This window comes from Vanellus vanellus (genome assembly GCF_965231255.1).
Source record: "Vanellus vanellus genome assembly, chromosome: 1".
NCBI classification, from domain to species: domain Eukaryota; kingdom Metazoa; phylum Chordata; class Aves; order Charadriiformes; family Charadriidae; genus Vanellus; species Vanellus vanellus.
Window position 1 is genome coordinate 146,394,057 of NC_138905.1, and position 26,607 is coordinate 146,420,663.

The following is a 26,607-nucleotide window of genomic DNA, read 5'->3' on the forward strand; positions in this document are numbered from 1 at the left end:
TCCTTCAAACATTCTTTTTGAAAAAGAGGACGTTTCTGACAAAGTCTTTCTGACCCATTCCTACTTATAACAATAAGAAAAGAAAACCAAAGTCTGAGTCAGGATTAGAAACTGGCTATTCGCTACATTTCAACCACAGCTCATCAGTTTAAAATCAAGCCCAGTGTTGTTAAAACAGACCCCACCTTAGCAAATACCAGAAGTGACAGTTTTAACGCCAGCCTCTACAGTATATTATTCTTTCTTTGATTAGGAGTGTGGCCTGGAAAATATCAGACATTTCATTCGCTTTGCAAAACAAGAAAACCGGTGCTGGGAGGAGGTTAGTGTAAGCACCGACTCTGAAACAATTAAAGTCATGGACCCTGTGGGCCACAGGGATCAAGAAACCCTGGTAATGGAATTTGTTGGTTTCGAACAAGCGTGTATTGTAACTACTGGTTTAGGGTCTAATCCAACTGCTATCAATGTCAATGGAAAGACTCCTACAGATTCAGGAATCAGGCCCTTCATGCTGCTTGTTATTCAATAATTCATTTCTTGTGTGCATTTTGTGGCACAGAGCAATTGACAAGTCAGATATTTTACTGCTATGACCTGGGCAATTACAGGGGAGGAGGTTAAAATCCATATACTTTGATGGTGTTGAAATATACTCCTTTCTAACAAATGCCCATATTCTGTATCTCATCTGTTACAGGTACATTCACATATGTTAGCATACAGACCTGGACATCAATCCTATGATTAATAATAAAAATGAAAATAACCAGATGTTTATTTCTAAAAGTTCATGTTGACCTAAAACATTCCATCTAGTAATTTATGATGGAGCTAAACCTAAATATTTCTAAGAGGAAATATAATCTCCAGGCCCTGCAAGCCACTTTAGGCCTCCCAGAATAGAAAGTGTTACTCTAGAAACACAGTCTGAATGTAGTTGTGGATAAAATTGCAATTTCCCCCCTCGTGGATTTTATTGTTTCCCATTTGTTCCCAGCAGCAGTGGGAGGGTCCAAAGCAGTAAGAACTGAAGTCAAAGAGCATTCCTTGCTAGGCTCTGTATTTCACACAAAAGCTTTCAATGAATAAACCTACCTGAATGTATCTAATACATTCAGGAATATACTTCTGGTATATATCCACTGGTCAAGAAGTTAAATATAACCCTAGGAAAAAAATCATCAGGATTTAGCTTTAAATCTGCCCACATTAATGATGAAATATTTTCCTCTTGTTTAATTAAAAAATACTCCTTGGAGGTAAATGAAATGACAAAGTTTTTCAAGGATGGATTAACAGAAATCTACTTATTGCACAAGTGTCACCACACAGGTGATATCCCAACAACACGGACAGAGTTGTATAGAAACTGTAGAAAACCAATTCCAGTCATAGATCTCAAAGATTCTCTCTGAGAAAAATGCAAGAACAGAAAAGGAAGTTATTGCTACCCATAGATTATTCCCTTTAGATTTACCAGGGACTGTAATCATAAGAGTCATAGAATGGTTTGGGTTGGAAGGGACCTTAAAGATCGTCTAGTTCCAACCCCCCTGCCATGAGCAGGGACACCTCCCACTAGACCAGGTTGCTCAAAGCCCCATCCAGCCTGGCCTTGAACACTTCCACCTCTCCGGGAAACCTGTTCCAGTGCCTCAATCACTATATGTCAAATATTTTTCATCTGTATTTTGCATTTCAGGTTTGAATCCATTTTTTTAAATATATTGTCTGGGTGACCATGGACAAATTGATGTTACATGGCACATACTTGTGTATCATAGCTACAGATTCTCTAGATTTCACCTGGTCCCAGCCAAACGTTAGTGAAAAATGACGAGCAAGTTCTTTCATATTTGTGAAGGAAGCAGAGGAGAAGTCCACACTGCTACTGCTGTCTTGGCTTTCTACATGTCTCTGAAACAGCTGCAAAAGAAGTCTCAGATAGCTGGGTAGCTGGCAATCATTAATAAATTGTATTTGTCATGTAAAGTAACAGGAAAGTAGACATTTTACCACTCTTGACTCATGTTATATAAAAACTGGTTGATGATCCCCAATGGACGTTAACCTCCAATGTAAGACAAAGTGACACTGGAGCAAACAAGTTACACAGAGCTCAGCAAGATGAAGCTGTTGAGGTGTTTTTCCATTTCTGCTGACTTCTCCAAAGTGTAACTTTTCCTGTCAGGTACTGGAGTGATTTTCTCAGAAATTCAAAAAGGCAGATGTGTCTTAATGTTTCATCTTACATTCCCAGGTAGAAAGAAATAGAAGACTGAAGAGCAGACTCCACTAGCCAGGCAAGTCGCAAACCTCTTCCACCTAGTTAACGTTGTCTTTCCCTTAGAAGAATTGCCACATGTGGCTGCAACTATGTCTAAAAGAGATCTAGAATGCATACTGCACGTACAATCTGAAAGAACTACTGCTACAAAATTCAACAAGTGTCTCTCAAACTAACAGCCTCAGGGGCAGATTGATTTCAAAAGTTCTCTGAAAAGCCCTTGAGAAACTTCTGCAACAGTGAAGCTCAAGTGTCCCATATACAGGGATACACGAAACACAAACTTTGTATGACTGTACAAGAACTTAACTTAACTTACACTAGTCTTTTGTCAGGCTTTAGCAGCTTGTTGGAAAATTCACTGATGATTGCCAGAAAGGTCAAGTTAGGAGGCAAGCATTTTCCATCTACTCCAGTAGCTCCTTGAAAAGCAAATTCAATCCCTTCCCTATTGGAAGAAAAAAAAAAAAATAGAGCTCAGAGCAATAAAACAGACAACTAACAAAAACAGTGACCATGGACAAATTGATGTTACATGGCACATACTTGTGTATCATAGCTACAGGTTCTCTAGATTTCACCTGGTCCCAGCCAAACGTTAGTGAAAAACGACGAGCAAGTTCTTTCATATTTGTGAAGGAAGCAGAGGAGAAGTCCACACTGCTACTGCTGTCTTGGCTTTCTACGTGTCTCTGAAACAGCTGCAAAAGAAGTCTCAGATAAGCAACCATATGTAAACCTACAGGCAAACAAAGCACCAGGAGGACACAGAGACATACACAGCAAGCAACAGTCGGTTTACAGAGAGAAAAGCCTTACAAAAGAGCAGGTAAGTTACGTGCTTCAGAAGCACAAAACAGGAACAACAATGAACTGACACAAAGGACACTGTTGTGCTTAACAGATAGGCACAAATTAAAAATAAACAAATAAAAAATGATGTGCATACACAGAGAACTGATTCCTGCAGACAATGCCTCCACTGACCCCATCTCATGTTAGGACTTCTGAATCAAGCTCAAGAGGCCTAATTTGCCTGAGGGGATTTCAGAATGTCACAATGCAGACATAAAGCAGTAAGTTTGGCAGCACCATAGTCTAATTTCTGATAGTGAGACTGGGTCAAAAGCAAGTCTTGAGCCAAATTAACTATGTGTTGTTTTTTTTTTTCCTGACAGAACATGGAGGTAGCTTGTTCCCTTCAACCTATTAACTCTCAAGGTCAAGCAACAGCCAAAAAGGGCCTGTTGTCTATGTGATACCTAAACACAAAGTCCTGACTATGTCAGCAGAATATATGTGGCCAAATACTGCTTAGCCTCATCTAAGCTCAGATTTCAGGGGCTAGTTCACAGATCTGAGCCCCTGGCAATGTGTGTGAAATAAGCAAAGCTCATGTATCAGCACCCCCTGGGAGGAGCCTGCTCCGTGGCTTACAGCACGACTTCAAGCTAGAAGCAGTTCTGGTCATGGGCAGAGCCGGCAAAAGCAGCTGCTAAAATAGCTAACTGGCCCCATCAGTCAGCAGCTGCAAGCCCCAGCAACTGAGACCCTTCAGAAGAGCTGCGCTCCTCTTTCTTCCAGAAAAAAATACTGAAAATATAGGGTATTAGAGCTGGCCAGCAACAGACACATTTGTGGTTCCTCAAATTCAACAGGAATTAAGGTAGTCCATAAAACACAGAATAATATACTTAACCTGTGTTAAAGTTAAGAGACAGCTACCATGTCCCAAGAAACACTCTGTAATCTCACATCAATCCTAATACACTCTACCTTTGAAGGTTAAAAACAAGACAAAAAAATCATGCACAAAAACGCATTTTAAAACATGTAATGATTTTAAAGGAATTTTAATTATGACATGCAAAACCACACAGAGAAAGTGCAGTCAAGGAAACAATTTCTTCTGCTAGATGTTTTAATTAATTTGAATAATTATGGCAAGGTAGGTAAAAGATGTCAATATGAATACAGCTGTCATAAAAGCCCCTAGCCTCTTCCTTTAATCTTAACCTTACCTGCTGCAGACAGAGAATCAGTGTCTTGGTACTCTGAATTTTGTTATTGTGCCTGGTCCTGCTTAACGTTTCTTTAATTATGTCTCCAAAATCATTGTAGGTCTATTAACAGTAACAAAATACATGAGAATTATCATTCCCCTTCTTTAGCACTGGGAGTACACAAAACACGCGACTGTTCATGTCACACAAGAAGTTTATAAAACACTCTCAATATCAGAACATTCAAGCTAAAAGATGAAAACTGGACTTTTTATATTTTTTCATATGTAAGCAATGGTATGCTTCTTTAATAGTAATGTGAGGATTAAAGCTCCACTGAAATTGTTAAGTATTTATTATAGCAAAAGAACAAAGCTTACGCAGGAAAGAAATAGAGTTTTCTGTACTTAACCAGTGCTTGCCTTGGGCCCAGTGAAGTAAATAACAAGATCCATATTCAGGTATTTCCAAAGCCTTGTTAGTTGCCTCAAGGCAAATGCCCACTCTGTGCTGTTTTCAGCCCTCCTGAAACCCACTTCAGAGTGGCTGAAGCTCTACCAGTTGTCTAAGCCCACGTCAAATCTAGGCCATCTGCATATAGACTGTGTGAGCTGTACAAATTAAGTTAATCGCTTGAATGTGAGACTCTCTACAGTTAAAACACTCTCCCAGCCATAAACTCCTTCTCTGCAATGGCCTCTCTGGAGAACCTGAGGAGCAGATGTTCAGACAGGCATACCCTTTACTCAATTTTCAGTTACTTTGTTTGCAGCGAGGTACCTTTGCAGAGCCAAGAGGACAGCTTTGTCTGACTCTTCCTTGATTTTATAGCCCTTTTGTGATCATACAAGGATTCTGAGCCATAAGACTATTAACCCCACATCTTTCACAAACACTGGAGTCACTTTCAAAACCTAAAGTGCACGGATAGGCAAAGCAACCTTATCTAAAACATTACCTTGACATAATGCTTATAGATCTCAGCAGCTGCAGTCATCTCTACCACATTATACACTATTAACTTGCAATATGCTGCAAGAAGACTCCGCTTTTTGTGCAAGTCGTCAAGTTTGTAACTTTCATTCTTTCTCTCCTCCTCTTCTGTCAGGTCTAGGGAAACAAAAGCATTGAAGCTTTGTTCTACTACTTTATTCCAGATATCTCAATTTTAATGACCAACTTTCATCCAAATAGCACGGACTCAGTTGTTCAGTCAACACGCTAAGCAACAGATGCTAGTGCTGATTCCTGTGTACATCAGAAAACAAAGGGTTATTTCCATTTCAAAGCCTGCAGCTGATGACAGTGAAAATGAGTTATTTGCAATCTTCTACTCTGATCTTCATAGGGCTTTCGCATTTCTACTAGTCAGAATCTCCTTGTACAATACTGCTCACAGCTACAGAACAGAACCAAACAGAGCGCAGAATAAAAGGCACAAACTCACCAAATGGAAAAGACCAGACAAATTGTAACGATGTTTTTTTTTTCTTAGAATAACACAGATGCTAGAAAACCACCATCAAAACCCTAAAAAGTTGCCATACACAGTCAACAAGAGAAGAGTTCAGGTGACACTCTCCAAGTGGTTATCAACAAGAGTGAAAAAAAAAAAAAAGTCATTTCATATCATTAAGAACATAATAAGTCTCTGGAACGTGGGTTAATGACTAGCTGGTTAACTTGTGGAAAACAAATACTCTTAAGAAAGAGTCTTCCAACACAGCTACGAAGGCGCTTGGGGAGAACTTCTTGCAGCGGGAGAGCTCAGGAGAGCTGAGATACACTCCTTCCTACTGCAAATCCAGTCTACCAACCACATCTACCAACTACCAAAAGGCTTCAGTCTTTGACCTATAAATTTGATGTGGACTGTTTACACTTCCAGCATGACTGTGGGCCTGGAAACAAACATAAAGCAAGTGACTGATCAAAAGTATCTGCAAATTAGAGTTAAAACTAAAATGGAGCAGCTGCCAGCTGTGCACAATGACAAGCACACCCACACCATGACAGAATCACTCATCCAGGAAGGACTCTGCAATGGGATGACAGGGATCCTTTGTGGGGAAGACTAAGAAATAGAAAGCATCATATAAAATGGGTTTGAAACAGATCTCAGGCCATCTAACCTGAAACGAGATCAATTTTATCAGTTTCAGATACATAACATATGCAACCTGAAACATAACCTTCTTCAAAAACTCCCACGACTAGGATACTACAACCTACCTGAGCAATCATTCCTATTGTACCTCCACCTTTATCAATAAGGATTCTCTTCTATTATATCCCTGTTACAAATTAGGCCCATCACTTCTTGCTTATACAGTGTGACATGGAGAAATGTGGTGCCCAAAATTGAACACAGAACTCCACCTAAACAGCTGAAGGACAAGAGTTTGATACAGTAATCTAGCGCAATGCTTGGGTTTTCAAACCATGACACTTGAACTCAGCCTCAAAACCACAATGAGCTAACAATCTATTTTCAAAACACTCCCAAAAGAAACCAATCTTCACAACTCCCTCAATATGGCATCTGAATGTGTTTGAGAAAGGCAACAGAGCCACAAGTACGCAGATATTTCCCACTAAATCTGCCCCACACCCTCCAAATCAAAATCCACTAGTCCTTCACTCTGATGGCTTAGAAATGTCCATGCATTGACAGAGTCACACTGTAACATTACAAAGCCTTCCTCTAAGACCATCACCTGTACCACTACAAAATACTTTTACATTCTCACTCATACCTGCATTACATCAGCCCTTTTCATCCTACGAGTAAACTGGCAGCTATTTCCTGTGGCTGATCCACAGTGGATACAGATCAATGAATAACAGGTCAGTCACTTTGTAAAGGGGCCCAACAAAAACAAACAAACAAACAAACAAAGTAAAAAAGACCGGTCCCCTTTCCTGATATGTTCAGCGCAGACAACAAATGACAGCAAAAGTGGTAGATTGTTTCGCTAGTGATAAGGATATCTAACCTTTGCTTTCCTCTTCTTCCTCCATGAAAACATGTTCCTGGATGAACAAAAGGAGTTTTTCCTGAAGTGATGTGCTGGGAAGATAATCTAGAAGTCCGACTGCTTCTTCATTATTATTTGAATCCTGATGACTCAAAATCAGCAACCAGTCACAGAGTATCATGAATGCCTGTATCAAGCAAAGCCAAAGAAGGATTTAGAAACCATGTTACTTTTCATCCCAGCTTCACTTTGCATGTCCATCAAACACCACAAGTCACAATCTAGCTTCTATCCCACTTCTTGCTTGCAAGCTAAAGATTTCTGTTTGCCCCAACATGTGGTAAAGCGCCACACCTAAGCACTCCCAGAACTTGTACATACTGTATCCTAAGGTACAAGTATCATACATGAACACCACCTAAAGATTTTGAAACTTCCATGGGAAGAAAGAAGAGCTCTATTATGCTAGAATATCTCTCCTTTAACACATGAATCATTGGACAATTTATCCTATTTTTTTAATTTTTTAAGTAATAGTCATAGCAAGGCATTAATAAAGCAATGATAGCAACCAGTACACTGACCAGTCTAATCTGAAAGTACAATGATTATCAACTGGCAAATTGAGTCATTCAGATTCAGGTCTTGATTCTGCACATGGACGCAAGCAGACACATACCTACACTTGATTAAAGCACTAACTTTTGTAGCATTTTAACTAACATAACTGTAATTTTCCTTTAAGATAAATAGTTGAAGATTACTGTTTTAAAGAGTTATTTCTCTGCTAAGAAACATAAAATAGCAAAAATCAGTAGAAGGAAATACTAGTATGAAAAGAAAAGCAGGCATTTAAAAGGAGGACTGAGCACGAACACCAGTCAAGTGGCAGAGAAACACAAACCTTTTCTCTTACATCTTTTTCCTTATGGTGGAGGAAGCATGTGCAAATCTGACTGAAACGTCTCAGCTCTCTTCCTAGTGCAAAAAGAGTCTCCTAAAAACATATTTAGGAAAAGTGACAGGACAAATATGTTAGGGACTATGATTGAATACAGAATTACAGAACAAAAAAAAGTTACATCTTTCTTCCACTGATACTATTCATTTAAGACAGCACAATTGATGACATTATGAAAGAAGCTGACATCTCACAGTAGCAACACCTTACTAGCTATGAACAACTTTAAAATCATGTTTTGCTTTCAGGCACAGTACCTGGGATAGAAAGGTCAATCCATAAAATTATATACTTCCCCCCCTACTCTGGTGCAGAAATGTGACAAATGCTAGTAGGACATGTGCATCTGTCACTCTTGCTGTGGCTAACGGTATTCAGCGAGTCACAAACTCTTTGTTTCTCCATCTGTAGGATGGGCAGCTCTAATAGCACGTATTCCTTTATTCACTTCAGCTTATCCTTATAAAGCAGTGAGAATGATTTCCACTTTAAAGATGCAAGTAGTGTCATAAAAAATCTGGTCCATCCTACCTAATTTTCAATGTGAACTGCGTTCCGGAATTGCTCTTCTCTCTCACTCCATGGACTACAGAGGGAACACAGTTTCACTACACTGCTAACTTTGACACTCAGAAAACTTAGACACCTCTATTTGTTAAGATTAATCCAGCAAGACACTATTTAATTTGCCCGCAGCCACATAAAAGACTTTCTGATCCTCCACCAGGTCCCAGCTGTTGCACTGCACTGAGCTTTGAGCAGCCAATAGAAAGAGGAATGCCCTTAGAGGAAGGCTGGATTTCATGCTTTGCAACTGTATCTTTATAAGAAAGGGGATCCATCCCAGAGCACACTGAGAAGCAGAGGGAGAGGCAAAACATTGCCTTAACACTGTTGGAGGAGGTGGGGGAGAGTAACAGTCCTAGAGCTGCTGTCCAGGAAATGTTCTTTTCTGCTCTTGGAGCCTCTCTCTCTGCCAACATCCAGATTTGGCCCTGCGGAGTGGGCCGTAACATTGTGCTTCCAATCAAAACCTGCTCCCATACGAAAGGCCAAATTAAAAAATGTGCTGCCCCATTATCAGTCAAGCTAACCGTGTCTGGACTGAAAGGCAGAACATACTAGAGCATTGAGAGATGCGGACATCCACACAGGAATGGAACAGGACGGGAATAGATAGTGAATCAGTCACCAAATGGGTAACCTCCCTGCTAGCATTTCTCACACAAAACAAACGTCCGTGTGTCAGCATCCTGTTCTGTACACACAGGAGAACCAGGGGAAGGGGACAGAATGACAGAAGCAGCAGCACTTGGCGTAGTCAGAAATCACCATAAAGAGGGGCCACACAGGAACACGCTTACATGTGAACCAAAGCATAAAAGAGTTTTCCTCTCTGGTGTCTTAAACTAGACTGTCTTCTGAAATACCTGGCAGACCTTGGCACTATATAAAAACAATTAAGAAAGTAAGCAGTCAGCTGATGAGAAAAATACCAGTTTCCTCAAAACTTCTGATAGAAATATGTAAGTAAAACAAGAATATAAAAACAAATCAAAGCAACAGGACTCCCTGGACTTTTCATTGAATATTCTTTGTTGCTTAAAAGAAGAAAACAACAAACTGGTTGGCAGTGGAACAAGTTCCTTATCTCCATCAAGCCCTAGGAATTCAATGCACATGTTTTGAGGTAAAAATAGAGGTGAACCATTGTTCACTTATTCTCTTGCAAACTGAAAAAGCATAAACACTTTAAAAAAAAAAAGAGGGCAAGACAGAGAGAAAATGCCTGAACTCAATTTGGTTTCCTCAAGAAAACACACAAATTATCTTCTTAAGAAAGCTTGGTTTTTTTCTGGCGATCTGAGAACAGAAAAGATATTTAAGCTTCTAGAAGCATAACCCTGGGTTTCAAAATTACATGGAATGGCCAACCTTGGGAGGATTTTCTGAAACTGCAGTTAGTTGCCACAGGAGAGAAAAATACGTGCACTGGAGAGCTGGCAGGATCATCTGCAAATAAAAACATATGTCCTTTATTTACATGAAAGGTTCAACAGCTTAGGATTAAACAAAGCATCCAAGCCTGACATTCTGCGTGCTGTTTGCGCGACCATTTCTGCACTGTGAAGTACTTAGACCCTCAAAATAAACATAATGGGTTTACATACAAGCAAACGTTGCCTCCTGAGAAACTTCATTATTAAGGTGCTGCTTTTGCAGAACTCTGACATCTTGATGAGTTCAATGGAAAGTAACCATGTACTAAAAAGTGTTCACAGAGGCTAACTTTAGCTTAGCTGCTTAGAATTTCTCTGCAGTCTTTGGTGAAAGGCAGACTCCTCCAGAGGGCAATTCAGAGCAGAAGCCACACCTTGGTGCTCTGATGGTCCATCTAAAGGAGTCCACCTCTAACCACTGGCTGCAGGCTTTCTCTATCCAGGTAAATTTCATCACTTTCCAACTAACCTCTAGCTCTCTCCTGAAAACGGAGGCTGATTAATATCCATGACTGATACAGTACTTCACCTTGTAACCCTAGGATATACCTCCATCTTGTTGAGTTGAGGCAACCAGACAACCAAAAGGCTGCAGCTGAGACAACTGACAGTTACAAGCTATTTTCACCAAGAGTCAATCTGCAAGCAACAGATCCAAAGTATTCAAATTTCTGGTTACATTTGATCAATAAGGGGCTCCTCACAGACCCAACAATTTCATATGTACTGCGAGCAAAACTGTGCAATCAATGGGAAGTACTGAGCATGACAAAGGATCAATCCAGGTGTCAATGATTACTCTATCATAGCTTTGGAGAACCTCCAAAATAAATGAATCCATGGCATGAATTTACCGATTCCAATAATGTTATACCAAAGACAGCCTCGGTTTCCCAGACTGAGAAACAGTATCTTCCTGTCTCATAAGACATTGATATATAAGATTATTTAATATTTCCTAATTTTCCTGCTTTCAAGAAGAAAAACCTCTTTCAATGTTAAATATTAACAACTCACCAGAACAGGCAAACTCCCGTGTTCCATTTCAAACACCAGCAACCTTAAAGTCTTGTCATACAGATTCCACTTGGTGAGATCATGGGCACTGCAAGTGAAAAAGAAACAATAATGATACTCTAAGCAAGAAATGAAATCTCACCTGACCAAACAGGTTAAATGTATCCTATTTTTGCCTTCATCAGATGTAAAGCAAGAATTTTAAACAATTAATTATTAATTATAAGGGGGGGGGGAATGAAATTAAGTTTTTAATGACATAACACTGCAACCTTTAGTCCATGCTTTAGTCTGCATTCCTACCACAAAACTGCAGTGCCACAAGGAGAGGAAAAAGAAGCTTGAGCTCTGTACCTTTTCCTATACTCTATCCAACCTCTCAAAAAGGTGCTCAAAAAGATCTAAAGAACGATTTCCCCACCCTACTTTAAAAGAGTGTTTCTAATACTCTTGAGTGTTCACAGATTAACATTAGACTTTTCTTTGCAAAAACAGAGCAGTCCTGGCATGCAGCATAGGCACAAGACACATTGAGAGGGCAGCCCAGTTCCCCCACCCTCTACTATTTTGCATGACAATTTACTTGGTGAACAATCCCTGGAGAACCAAGCTTTTGAGAAATCACCTTTTACCAAAAGAAAATCAAATACACAAACAAACAAAGCAGATTACATCTGCAGGGAAAAAAAGACTGCATTCACTATACCATTTTCAAACTGACACCAGTGTTAAAGGTAAGGCAGTGCAAAAGCATCCAGCTAGGAGGGAGGCAGCACAGAGAGGATCTCTGCATCCACTCTGACATCCCAACTCTAGCACACACTTCTCAGCCACATTAGGACTGATGCTCCAACCTCAGTAACGAGTCCAAAAAGAATTCCATATCCGAGAATACAGTTCTGTTAAGAAGAAACTAAACTTTGCAGCACCTCTCATAGGGATCATTTTCATTCTCTTGTGAAAAATCTTAAGTCTAACTAACAAAAGCAATCCTCGCTTTGGATCTGCTAAGTCGACACTCAAGTATATGAGAAAGTCAATTGTGTAAATAAACATCTCACTTATGAAAAGCTGCTACTCTTCTCAAAGCAGAGTGCATCCGGGAAATTTCTCCTGCATCCGTACAAAATCCTTCTTCCTAAATTATGCAAGTTTGGGAAAGAGAAAGGAATTAGCCAGTGTGGGGCAAGGTAACTTCTATGTTCTCTTCCCAACCAACCCACAGGCTTGAATTAGTCTTCTCCAGCCTTCCCCAGTCCTTTAAACTTCAACCATGCTACTCATGTCTTTCTCTACAGTAAAAAGAAAGCAATACATTGACTGCAAAGAAATTTTATGTAAAGCAATGTCCCTGCCATTAATAAACCCATGGCAGCTGCCCTAGGATACAGTATTGCTAACACAGAGTAAAAACTAGCAATTCGGCTAATGCAGAAGGACTAACCCTCAGACTCACAGGCTGTTCATGGTCCCTCACACAGTTGTCAGGGATCTCTGGAAAGCTAACTGTTCACATGGTGCTGACTCTCCTTGCTTCCAGCTGCCAGATCACATTCAAAGATAGCTAAAAATATATTAAATACTTTCCCATAGATGCAATTGCTGTAGTTTCCACAAGTATACTACATGATTATGGGAGACAGTATACACAACCAGGAATTAGAAGGGAGGGGCTCCAGGAGAAAATCTCTTTATTTAGATATGGATCACACTACGAAGGAGTTGAAGAATCCCTGGTCTAGCACTTATCTTGTTTCTCATAAGTACACATTCTCCCACATTGACATAGATATCTATTTAAGACCAACAAAATAAATCCAATCTGAGGTTAGGGGATTTTTTGGCTTGACACATTTTACAATGTCCCAGTGTCCAAATAAAAACCTGCCAGTGTTAACTCTCATACCATGGCATGACACCTGTTCATGACAGCACAGTTGATCAGATCAGCTGTGGGCTTCTGTTGTTCAGTTCAGCCAGCAAGCTATTCATATCACCACCAGCTGTTTCTGCTTTTTAGAACTAATGAAAAACTCTGAGGGAGACTCTGCAGTCCTCCTTCAAGGGGCAAGTCATCATTTCAAAGACCGCAAAGCTATACAATCTGCATTACAGACTGCTGGGTTGGTTTTTTTCCTAGTACTACCTCGAGAGCCAAAGTGGCAGCACCAGGGCATCTTGTGCACAGTCAAACATGTAGAAGTACAGAACTATACCCTTTGGGGAACAGTCTCACCACTTACACAGCCACACCACTTCTTAGCTGATCTTAGACATAGTATCTTTGGCACAGTAATGGAGCAACTATGGAGCTTAGGTCCAGAATATTCAGAAGACACAAAATGCCCTGGTGCTGATGTGGACTACATTGTTTATTATTTCCCCCACTCTATTCCTGACAAAATAAATCTGCTTCATTAAAATGTAACCAATCTTTTCAGAGGAGCAAACTCATCTTTGAAAGCTCTGGTCCCCTCAAGCAGAGAAACAGCAGGCAAAGAATAGTTCCGTAACCCCCTTAATTTTTTTTGTCTTTTTTTTTTTTTCCTAGGGAAACAGTCTGTTTATCTCCACAATGAGTCACACTCACCCTTTGCCAGAAGTCATCTAGTAGCTGGTTAAGCTGTCCCATCAACTCATCTATCAGTTGAGTTTGGGCACGATCCACCTGGCTGTAGATGGCAATTTCTTCACTGTAGAGGACATAGTAAGTCCTGGAGGAAGCCTCAAGGACAGAGATGTCAGAGTGTTTGGTCACAATGTCTTTTACCTCTCTCAGCAAAGCATCCAAATGCTGCAAGTGATAAAAGGGGTATTATAGGCAAATTGTACAATTATCCACTTATGCTTTAGAAACATGTCACTAGGTCCACTTATGATTTAGAAACATGTCACTAGGTCCATATATATCTATATCTATATTGGTTTCTAGCCAACATGAAATAAATGCCAGTCTAAGGAGCAGAGGGGCAGGATTAGAGGATACAACTGGGTTTTTTTCTGGGTTTATAGCTCTTTTTCATTATTACAGTCTCTGGATCTTTCTAAAGAATGAAGCAACGGCTTTAAGTTCTACTTTAGCAATACACGTTCAGCACTACATAAAAACAAAGACAAAGGTAGGGAATAAAAAATGCCCTTCCAAAGGACAGGTGTGTCTTCAAACAATGGAAGTTGTGTCCCTCAGCAGCAGAGGATGGAGAATGTTTCAGATCATGTCAGCAACTGAGGTCTTCACTCTTAGTGAGAGAAGGTAACTTCTGCCATTCTGCTGACTCTCTCTCTTCCAATTAATGTTTTGTGCTGAAATTAACCTAGGCGTGTTCGCCTAACATTACCTCCCTGTAAACATCCCTGCTTAAGAATACATTAAGCTATTTCAAGGATTTCATCTATCCGTTTCTGATCACCCCTCTCCCATCAGCAGATAAACTATCTCCATTCTTATCTTTCAGTTATTATCATTCCCCAGCAGCTGGGAGTCAGTCTTCAAGGAAAATGAAACCTATTCTGTAGTAAACTCCTGGGAGACACCAGCTTAGACACATGGCATAACCCACCCTCTCTCCACCCAACAATGAAAAACCCAGCACCAGGCCTACCACATGAAACCACAAATCATTACCCTCCAGGGCCAGTCACAGCATATCAGATCTGACAAGCACTAAGGTTTTGATTTGGGGCTGCCAAAGAAAAAAGTAAAGCCTGAATAAGACCACTTTCCTCAAGGTATGAGACCATTTCTTTATATTTCAACAGTCTCCTACTTGTTCCAGGTCCTACTAAACTCCATACATTGTCACATAAATTTAGTACATTCCACATGAACCAACTACCCCAATTCCTATTCACCTTCTCTAGATGTCCCGTACTGTAAACATCTAAATCGTAATACTGAGGAATCTGCAGAAGATTTGCCACTTTTTGTGCATCTGTTGAATACTGCAGAGAAAAAACAGGATATGAGTACACTGCAGGAATTTTAATGAAATATTTAACATGCATTCACAGAGCAGCTGTTAGTTACCTTTGCCAAGAGCTGAGGAAGCACCATAATAAAGTGTTCAGTAATTTTGGTACAATCTTCCAATTGTATTTTCTTCTCTTTTACTGACAGAATCTGCAGAAAAAGCATTTTGTTTCAATTACGAAATCTTAGATTTGAGTGGAATTTTACATGTAACCCAAGGTTAACTCACATGCCTTTGTCTAAAGCATATAAAGATAAGATAAAGATACTTTTCCATGGAGACAACCAGATGCTTTTTTATTTTTTTGTTGACCTTAAATTAGATGCAAATCACTGAACAGCTATATCTTGTGGATAAAATGCTCACCATTTGTCAATAACATGCTTCAACTGGCTCTCCTCTAATGGTCATCTCCTTCAATATCCACTACTAATAGGATCTGGAGGTCAAAAGACACTGTGTCGTTTCATAAAAATAAGCCATTTTATTTCTGAAGATATACCTACCACTAGGAACATGCTGTCTGGCAAAGCACATAAGGCAAAGAGAACGTGATTACAGGACAATAAATGAGACTAAGATGCACTGACTTTTTTGGCTGCACCTCTGCCCACTGGTGGATGACCTTCAGCTGCTTCTCTAACCGTTGCGAGGATGATTTCAATGAGAGCACTTTCATGGGCATCACTTAGTTCTGTAAGTAAATCAGCCTCTTTTCAGCATCACACAAAAGAAAATGAAAATACAGCAACAGCTAATGAAAAGCCTATTCATTTATCTGAGCAACTGTGGAAGGACACTACAGAAAGAAAGATGCAGTGTTGCTAAATAAACACCGAGAGAGTGCTTGATTTAATTTGAAGAAAACTATTTTCTACGTTTACTATCCACAAAAACAATTATTCCTCTCATGGCTAAACTTTTAAGAGCAGTTGGGCTCCCAAAACCACAGGCAGTTTTAATGAGGCCTACTCCTACTGACTACTGTTTCATTAAGGACAAAACTGCTTTTTAAAGTACCAAAATGCTTTAACTCACTGGGTCTATGAACTTTGATTTCAATCACGCATGCACCTCCAGTTCTATTATAACAACTATTCATAAAAGTATAGAATGGTTTGGGCTGGAAGGGACCTTCAAGATTTATTTCAGTTCACTTTAAAATCATTCTATAAAAAACTAATCCTCTAGAGTGTTAGATGTCAATGAACTTGACACATTACTCATTTTCTTTTCAGGCATGAACAATAGCCCGACAATACTGCACTTCAATCAATTAATACTTTTAGATCCTTAAGCTTTGGACAAACAAACAAAGTGAATGCTCCGTAAGTTTTATAGCTTAATTATACAAGTATTCTTGCAAAGTTTCTAAACCTACATTACATAAATACAGAATACTGAATAAAACAAATATGTTGATAGAAATATCATATCGGTAGTGCAGAGTTGCATCTGCTTTGTGGCCCTTGGGGACCACAATTTGGGATCTAACGGTACTGTAATATGGAATGATCCTACACTAGCTGGAGGCAAAGTTCAAAAAACAATATCAAGAGATTCAGTCAGACAAAACTAAGCTCTTTGCTTACGCACCTTCTCCATCTTCTTCAGTATTTTTTAATAGAAGAGTGGTCATGCACTCCCAGTCCTTCAGGAATTTGCCTGCCCAGTCCCACAAGCTGTCTATGAGGTATGCAACGTGTTTGTGTAGCTAGGGATTAAAAGCACAAGCTTATAGAAGCAAACACATCATTAAAAGAAATACAGCTTCATATGTTCCTCTCCCTTTTTCCAATTACAAAGCTTTGACATTCACACATATAGTCACACACAGTATTCTACCATACTTGCTTTGACGCTAATCAACACTTAAAAAACATGTCTCCAGACTGATACAAAGCAGGAAAGTGGGGGAAAAAAACAGAAAAAGCAGGAAAAAAACTTTTCTTTTCTCTTTTTAGGATAACTTTCCATTGTAATTTAAGTATTCTCTTTAAAACTAACTTCTGTATTGCTTTTATATTGCTGATCATAACAAATAAAAATCCAACCTTGGGACTAGAAACGAGTCAACATTTACTGTCTGTGAAATTCTTTGCAGAAAGATTCAAACAACCCCATGCAGTGCTATAGGATTGGGGCAGAGTGGCTCGAAAGCTGCCCGGCAGAAAAGGACCCGGGGGTGTTGGTGGACAGCTGGCTGAATATGAGCCGGCAGTGTGCCCAGGTGGCCAAGAAGGCCAACAGCATCCTAGCCTGTATCAGGAACAGTGTGGTGAGCAGGACTAGGGAAGTGATCATCCCCCTGTACTTGGCACTGGTGAGGCCCCACCTCGAGTACTGTGTTCAGTTTTGGGTCCCTCACTACAAGAAGGACATTGAGGTGTTGGAGCGTGTCCAGAGAAGGGCTACAAAGCTGGTGAGGGGTCTGGAGCACAAGTCTTATGAGGAACAACTGAGGGAACTGGGGTTGTTTAGCCTGGAGATGAGGAGGCTGCAGGGAGACCTTATCACCCTCTACAACTACCTGAAAGGAGGTTGCAGAGAGGTGGGGTTGACCTATTCTCCCCGGTGACAAGTGATAGGACGAGAGGAAATGGGTTCAAGTTATGTCAGACGAGGTTTAGATTAGATATTAGGAAAAATTTTTTCACTGGAAGGGTTATTAAACATTGGAATAGGCTGCCTAGGGAGGTGGTGGATTCGCCATCGCTGGAGGTGTTTAAAAAAAGGGTAGATGTGGTACTTGGGGACATGGTTTAGAAGTGGTTTTGTCAGGGTAGGTTAATGGTTGGACTTGATGATCTTAAAGGTCCAACCTCAGCAATTCTATTATTCTATGAAAACTGCTGTGCCTGACACACTTTGGCCAGACATAGGGCTGCACCACTGCAAAAGCCAAATGGTGAAGTACAGCATTTAAGCTGATAAAACTGTCAGTAAAACTACGCCATTCTTAGTGAGCATAGAGCCATGGTACAACAATCCATATCTGCCTGCAGAAAGGCATGGACACACACCAAAAAACCCTCAGTCAGTGGCATTAGTCTTTCAGGCTGTTTTCAGAAACTGCTTCAGCACTGATTCTCTCCATTAGCATAGTTGTAAATTAGTTTTAATACAACAGAACAGAAAAATCTTCATTAAAAACTCATCCTAGAGAGTGAAAACAACCCAAGCACCAAACATTTCAGAGCTCACCACCAGAAATACCTCTCAAAAGGAAGCCAATATTCGATTTAACATGCAACACTGGATTTAAAAGGCTTACTGCAGGGGCTATTCTCACCTCACTCTCCAGGAAAAAATGTATTAGTCTTTTCAACTGGCCAGTACTCGCCCCAAACTTCGCTCCTCCTTTGGGCTGAGCTTCTTCACCTCCCTCATGACTAAGCAGCCTGTCAACAGAAAAGGAAGTCAGTCCAGCTCTGCCACATTCTCCTTATATTCATTTGCCAATGTAACACTAATTCTGTCAAGATCCCAAGGATTGTATTTCTTCTAAACGTCGACTTAATTACTCCAAATCACATTATACTTTTTTAACAGATGAAAGGAAAAGAGATTAGATTGTTTTCAATCATGAGAGATCTGCTATCCCTGTGGATGCAGAGACTATTTCTGACAGTTTCACAGGTACCCTGCCAGCTTTCTGGACAACAGATGCAGATTCCACAGTGCTGAACATATAATGAGGTAGGCATTTGCTCACGCTTGAAAAGGGGCTTGCTCTAGGCTGAATTTAAACCTTAACAACACAGTAGAGATATTACTACCCAACCATTATTCACATCATGGTACATTTTAGAACTGAAGCTTCTTAAAGAAAGTGTAGTATCTTGCATTTATAAGAGCCAATTTACTCAAGTTCACAGATACAGTAGAAAAACTGTTCTTCCTCTTCTGCCTGAAGTATGAAGCACTTCAATTTTCATTTCCCTCTTTATCCAAAATGAGTGTGACTGTACTGCTCAGCAAAAGTGCTAATCCCAAAGTAAATCCAGGAAGGCGAACCCCACAGATTAACTGAAGGCCCAAATGGCTTGGATTTAAGAGCAGGACCACGCTACTCAATGTCAATAAAAGCTTATACTTTCAGAAAGTACTTCTGCTGATATAATTTATGCCAGTTGAGTAAGGAACCTAAGTTAAAAATGCAAACATTGAGGAGATTTCATGCAAACCAAGATGAAGGGAACAAAACAGCACAAGCATTTATACTAAAACTTTTATCAGTATGACCAGGTAAAGGAGGGTGTCACTAACATCTCTATCACGCTAGAATGAACGTTTCTATACTGGCAAGAGAGAAGAACTGGGCAAACAAGAACAACCTTTACAAGGTCAAAGTGTCCACGCTGCACTGGGAAGCTGGGTAGAAAAAGTAAAGTTATCCTGGCAATGACTTCAATGGCAAAAAGCAGCACTGTTCTTAGAGGAAAATCACCTGATTTATGATAGAATATTAGGACCAACACAAAAGACTACGTAAGACTAGCAGATGTGATAGAAGACTCATCAAAACAGAAATTTATCTTCATTTGTCTTTCTGTTGGATTTGGCTCCACAAACCCTGGAATGTCAGCAGTTCAGCTAGATAGGGAGAGACAGCTAGGAGGAGATTCTGCACGTGAGAAACACAAATCATTATTATTTCTGAATTTTTCCCCACAAAAGTCTTGCCAAAATATTTTTACTTTCATTCCTCTTTGTAAGGCAAAATTATTTCTCTCAGCCGTAGAGACAGAATATTTATTTCTTCTCTTTTTAGCACGCCAACTCCATTCACTTCATGCAACCATTGTTATAAGAGGCCCATTTATAAGAGTTACTCCTGGGGAAGATAAACCCTGTACTTCATTAACCTGACAGAAAATTGGGAGGGCTTTTTAATCTGCTGCATCTCTCATTATTCAAAGCCTTTACAATGTATAAGGCAACTTCCAAAGGGAGAAGAGGAGGCCATTTTTGTGATTAATCACCAAAGCCATGGAAATCTAGCAGATGCCAGGTGATGAATTAGCTTGTAAGAAGCAAAGCAACAGAAAAAGAAAGTAGAAAGAAAGGAGGTATACTCTCAACATAGCATAGCATCTGTGGATCCGTGAGTTGTTTCATATTCTCTATGTTAGTCTTGCAACTTTTCTCATGCCTATTGTGCCAGGGCTGTGCAGGGGAACCAATGATTACCCCCAGACAGCATTTCTTTTCTGATTTAGCAGAAGAAAGCATATCAACTATCCTCACGGTACACACTTCCAGCAGAAAAATGAATGCTTAATGTCCCTCTTAAATAAATCCACCTTCATTCTGAAACAAATGAGAATATGCAAGAAGTAGACAGGCAGGCAGGCAGATATACCTTTTATAAAGGAATTCCCCAGCTGCTACTGCAAGCGGACGGTGTGTGGTATAAACAAACTGGTATAACGTTTCACAGTCTTCAGCTGATAACACATCCTCACAGTTCCTAGGCAAAAATAACAACGGAAGTTATAGTTCAAGTTTATCTGCAAAGAATATTATGAATGCTATGTCCAGCTTCCACTAGACCTGATTCTCCATAGCCGTGCAACTTGTTTACACAGCTGAATTTTTGTAGGACATATCTAAAAATGCTATCAAACAAAATTAGCAGCATTCTTTTACTCACTCTGTAGACAAACAGAGGTCTGTGCAAGCCATGATGAATCAGGCCCACTGCATGGACATGAACATTAATTTAAAGTATAATTAAGGTTGATTAGTGGATATGGTAAAAAGAGTAACTAATAAAATAGGAAAATCACGCCTCTACTTCATGCTTAGATGTTCACCATAGAAGTCAATAAACAAGAAGCCACCTTCATTTTGCAGTACAAATTCTTTTTAATTATTTATTACAGTATTTTAAAACCTATATTCTCTCACACTAGGCTTATACAGTCACATGTAAAAAGAAATCAAAATACATTCCTGATAGCATGCTTATGACTGTGACCTTTCTGCGCAAACACACTCAAAGTCACAATTTTTTCATTCAGCTACACATCTGGAAAATACCACCTGCCAACTAGTAAACCTAGAACACTCTATGAGAGGTAGAAATAGTATTAATATCAACCTTTTGCAAAAAGGAAACTGAAGTATCAAGGTTGAATAACCCACTGAAGAGATGCCAGAGGAGTGAAGCCCAAAGCAAGGATTAGAGTTCCAAAATACCTGCTTCTTACTGCCATAGCAATGTCACTGGACTAACCTACTTCAGAGAACAAAAGAACAACATATGAGATCCTTACACTTACTACAGCCAGGTAAGGGGAAAAGTTTTTTATTTATTACTGCACTCAATCCTCAGGTAGTAACAGTTTAAAACCATCTACAGCTGTGGTCCACTACCTTCTCTAAAATTCAGGATTCATCCTCTTCATTTTCTGGGAGTCATGTCTTACAAAAATTGGCAGACCTTCCTGCACTTGCCCATTTGTCTCCAAACCCATCGCATCCTCTAGCATCTTCACAAGCCACAAAGCCCCAAAACATCCTCCATCCCGACTGACAAAAGTGAGCTCACATTGGGTGAGAGTATCACTGGAGTGTCCATTGCAAATATTTTTCAGCACTGTCTGGGATTTAAAATCGGGGGCAGGGGATTAAAATCTGAAAGCCAAGAGCCTCTCGTTTATAGAAGTTGACACCCCATGAATTTTAGCTTTACAATATATTTACTCATGTACCACTTGAATTTTTCACTTTTTTCTGTGGTTGCTTACAATGGTCACTGGAACAGTAAAAATGTCTCTAAATGGAAGTGCTGATGGTATGTCTCCAAAAGCGATGGGTCAATCTTGCAAGATAATGCTTGCTCTCAATCAGGGCACTCAGGCAGGCTTTGGTGGCCTCTTTTAACATGCAATACCTTTTGAGTATATACATGCAGTAATAGGACATATTAAAAGTGCTCTGAGCATATATATCATGAAATTAGCATAAAAGAAAATACTTATGCGACTCTTACTCAGTCATCTACAGAACTAGGGAAATAGAATAAAAATGTGTTCATTGAAGTTAAACAGTAAGAAATTGAAAGAGGTAACATGGTGCATTAGAGTATATGAATAAGTGTTGGTGTGTCCTGTGAAGCCATGAATGAAGTATCAAATTCATTAAACTTCTACAAGTTTAACAAGTGAGAGTAAAACAAAGACTGACAACAAATTGCACTTACAGGAGTAAAAATACATGATAGAGCAAGTCTTTATATTAAAAGGCTATGGGGAATTAACTGATTAACTGAACTAAACTAGCGGTCTGAAAAGGTTTCTTTCATTCTTTTTAATGTCAATCTATTATTTAATTCTTTTAAAGCACTAGTTTCTATGAAGCTGCCCTTGTCATTTTCTCTATATATATTTTTAAAAAACTGTGGACAGCCTGCAAAAGAAGAAATTTCTATACAAACATGCTGCGATCCAGAGGGGGCCAACAAAGAATCAAAGAACAGCTGAGGATGGAGCACCTCTAGAGATCATCTAGTTCAACACCCTACTCAGAGAAGGATCAGCTAAAGCTGAGGGTTGTGTCCAATCAGGCTTTGAATATTTACAAAGTCAGAGACTCCACAACTTCTCTGGCAACCTGTTCCAGTATGGGACGACCCCCACAGTAAAAAACTCTTTTCTTATGCCAAAATGGAAATTCCTGTATGAACATGCCAGTCAAATGTACACATTTTTTAATATTTTAATTTTCTTTTTTCTATATTTCAGGTTTTCTCTTCCTAGAACACCTACAGAAATAGTGAATGCAATACCCATGTGTCTTGATTTAAAAAAAAATCCTTGCCTAAATTGTTCAGATAGCTCAAGGAGCTCAGCAACATGCCTGCCATCTCCTTGGATAAAAATTAAGGACTCTGCCTTTCCTTAGAAATTTCCTTTGCTTAGGAAAGGGCCTGGGTGTGCTGGTGGACACAAAGCTGAAGGTGAGCCACCAATGTGCCCTTGCAGCAAAGAAAGCTAATGGTATCCTGAGCAGCATTAGGAGGAGTGTTGACAGCAAGTCAAGGGAAGTGATCCTTTCCCTCTATTCAGCACTGATGAGGCCACACCTGGAGTGCTGGTCTCCCCCCAACATGGGAGACATAGACATACTGGATAGAGTCCAATGAAGGGCCACAAAGATGATTAAAGGACTGGAGCATCTCTCCTATGAGGGAAGACCGAGAGTGCTGGGACCGTTCAGTCTTGAGAAGAGAAGGCTCAGAGGGGAACTTATTAATGTGTATAAGTACCTGAAGGGAGGGTGCAAAGAAGATGCAGCCAGGCTCTGCTCAGTGACAGGACCAGAGGCAACAGGGACAAACTGAAATACAGGAGGTTTCCTCTGAACATCAGAAAATATGTTTTTACTCTGAGGGTGACAAAAGCCATCTGGATATAGTCCAGGGCAACTGGCTCTAGGCAGCCCTGCTTGAGCAGGGGGATTGGACCAGATGACCCCCAGAGGTGCTCAACCATTCTGTGATTCTAAAATCCTAACCTCCTTGTTTTTAACTTTGTCTTCAAAGAGGCTAGGAATTTGCCCCAGCTACATTAATCTACAGCAGTGTTATTTCCCCCCTTCTCAAGACAAGAATAGGTCTGATGCAATAGCTCCAGCCACGTATGAAGCACTCCCTAATAGCACAGGAGCAAAGGAGGGGAAAACAACCCATTTTCTTTGCAGTACAGGCTGGCAGACACTCACAACACCATTTGAGCACCTCTTTTTGGTTTGTTTTTTTTGTTTTGGTTTGGTTTTTTTGTTTGTTTGTTGTTTTTTTTTTTTCTTTCTTGAGTGGGAGGGAATATCTGTATCTACTACTGCTACTACTACTTTCCACATACTGCTCAACCACTACTCTCTGTGATACAATGAGGTTTATACTCATAACTCCCACTCAAATGAGTGCTTAGGGGTTTTACTTGCCTCTGGAAGTAGCAGCACTTGACTACACCTGCTACCACTACCACTAATACTACCACAGTAAATTGGTGCCTTTCTTTTTTGCGTACATAAGCTAATCATCAAACATCCAAAGAATACTTAAAATACAGCAATAATACTGCTGCAAATTTACAGCTCTCAGAATGCCAAGCAACAGATAAAGGTTAAGCCCAAAGTGCCTGCCAGTGTTTAGGTGCCTAAAAATAAACAGGCCTAGCCTTCCACATACCGATGTCATGACATACCATTTTCTCTGCACTTCAGTGTGAACATGTCATGAAGAATAAGTTGGGATATTCTAGGGGGAGATCAAAGACCCATTTTGTTCTGCATATGGCACCAGTTGAAAGATTTCATATCTTGCTTTTTGTTCCATTTTACTGTACACAAGAGACATGACTGCTGGAGTTGCCTCTCTTGGTCTGTGGTATTGCTTATACCAAGGATAACTATCAAAATCACAAATAAAATAAAAATACACCTGATGCGCTTTTCAGAGTTTTGCCACCTTATTCTTTTTGCTTTTAATGGCTGTGCAGGGAAAGATCTGGTGCAGCATTATGGAGACATCGGTAATCCAAGGTATAGCATCTCAATCAAAAAAAAAAATTAATTCAAGTTAAACACCCAAATTTGTGCACTGAGCACTATCATCCAAAAAATATATGTTGGAAATATTCTAATGTCCAAGATAAAATTTTTGAGTAGAAAAATCAGCTCATCTGTTGTTATCTCCCTCTTTCTACCCTGCTGTCATTGCGGGTATTTCAAATTGACACTTTGGTGATCAGCAAGATAGGCGATAGCGTGGTTGCCGCTACAATACAAGAGTCCTTTCCCACCCACTTTAAAATAGGATTAGCATGTTGCAATACACTGTGATTCTATGATTATGCTGACAGAACACAGGAAGATGCACATTAGACAGATGCTGTATGGTATCCTGTTTTGGTTAAGAAACATAACTCTAGGAGACATGCAATTATTTTTTCTTGTTAACTCTTCAGACAGGAAAGATAAGAGTTCAGAAGAGATCTCAAGGTTCTTGAAAAAAGGTGCATGATGGCAGAAAACAACTGAAGGTAACTTCCAAGAAAGCATAAACCTGAGAGGATGGAAAAGAGGAGAAGACGGAGAAGAAAGCGCATGCCTTTGTTCCATTTTGGTCTTTCACTTTTGCTTTGTTTGGAATAGGCTTGACAAAGCACTAACATAACTCCACCTGACCAGGAGTGTGGTCGACCTGAAGGAATTGCAGAGGAGCTGTGAAGAGCTCCATGCCATTCCCTTTTGATAGTACCTGATCTGCTAAAAACAAGTTACTGATGCAAGAAATCAGAACTGTGCAGTATAATTTGCTTCACTGCTTCATATGCTACTTCTATCAACTTCAAGATAACATTTCTTTATTTTTCCTAATAGCCACTAAACAAAACAAAGGTGGATAATTTCCTTATTTGTATGCAAAGCATGTCTCTTCAGCTTATTTTTTACAATCACGTGAAAACACTTTTTATAATAGCATTTCAGCCTTCAATAAACTGAACTGTTTTCTGCACAACGGCTTGTCTGAATAACCTTGCCAGACACAGTGCATTTGCCTAACAAACGCCCATCTCTCCTCCAAAGTCCATGGCTTAGCTATGAAATCACACTACAGAATGACAGAGTTCAGCTGTCCGGTGACAGTGAATTACTTGTCATGGGACAGACACATCTACCACTAGAAGTAGTAATATATATTATATTATTTGCTATGGCATCCTTCACCAAATCCAGTTTTCCAGTTTCTCCTACAGTGTAGCCCCTCCCTCTCCAAACTAAAACATCCTTCCCAGTCTAGTTGGGAATCGGAAGGGAGACGAGGTTTTTAAGCACAACAGTCACATGCCCCTACTTGACTTGCATCTCCTGTGCTAAGCAGGACACTGGGAACTTACAAGCCTCAGTTTCTTGGCTTTTAAGTTGGACTAACTCTACGGACCATTGTCAAAGCACTTTGGTGCTTTGGAGAATTAGTGTATTTATCAGCTCCATTAAATAGTTTTCAAACTATGTGAAGTCCTCAATGAGTGCAATATACTCACAGTTCTCACTAAGGCAGCTCTTCCGGGTTTCAAACTTGAAAGTTTTGTGTTTAAAACTCAGTTTAATTTCTAGTTACATTTAACTAAGGTAATACAAAGTAATTCTTCCCATTGCCATATTTAAACTATTTGTAGATTTGCACCCATACCTGTACCACTTGTAACCTTTCCTCATTCATCTACTACAGTTACTGAATTACTTTTGCTGCTTTTTTCCCAAATCCCTCTACTCTTTTAGGTAGTCAAGCACACAAAAATGAACAGAATTGTTTGGCAGTAGGCACACTAAACTAATTTGGCTCCTAAAGAGCAATGTTTTCATTCCTTGGT

The 26,607-nt window shown here is 39.8% G+C and overlaps 1 protein-coding gene across 1 annotated transcript in view; it reads right to left on the minus strand.

Moving 5' to 3' along the window:
• LOC309677308 (cohesin subunit SA-2-like) overlaps positions 1-26,607 on the minus strand; it is a 62,969-nt gene that overhangs the window by 6,167 nt on the left and 30,195 nt on the right. Inside the window, exons 13-28 of the mRNA XM_082490091.1 lie at positions 20,586-20,693; positions 18,513-18,621; positions 16,817-16,934; positions 15,811-15,914; positions 15,277-15,369; positions 15,102-15,191; positions 13,840-14,043; positions 12,311-12,387; positions 11,250-11,337; positions 10,168-10,245; positions 8,176-8,268; positions 7,290-7,458; positions 5,252-5,403; positions 4,312-4,413; positions 2,837-2,991; positions 2,610-2,738 (exon numbers count right to left, since the gene is read on the minus strand). Coding sequence (XP_082346217.1) covers positions 2,610-2,738; positions 2,837-2,991; positions 4,312-4,413; positions 5,252-5,403; positions 7,290-7,458; positions 8,176-8,268; positions 10,168-10,245; positions 11,250-11,337; positions 12,311-12,387; positions 13,840-14,043; positions 15,102-15,191; positions 15,277-15,369; positions 15,811-15,914; positions 16,817-16,934; positions 18,513-18,621; positions 20,586-20,693 — 1,869 coding nt within the window. The remainder of the gene's footprint in view (positions 1-2,609; positions 2,739-2,836; positions 2,992-4,311; positions 4,414-5,251; positions 5,404-7,289; positions 7,459-8,175; positions 8,269-10,167; positions 10,246-11,249; positions 11,338-12,310; positions 12,388-13,839; positions 14,044-15,101; positions 15,192-15,276; positions 15,370-15,810; positions 15,915-16,816; positions 16,935-18,512; positions 18,622-20,585; positions 20,694-26,607) is intronic.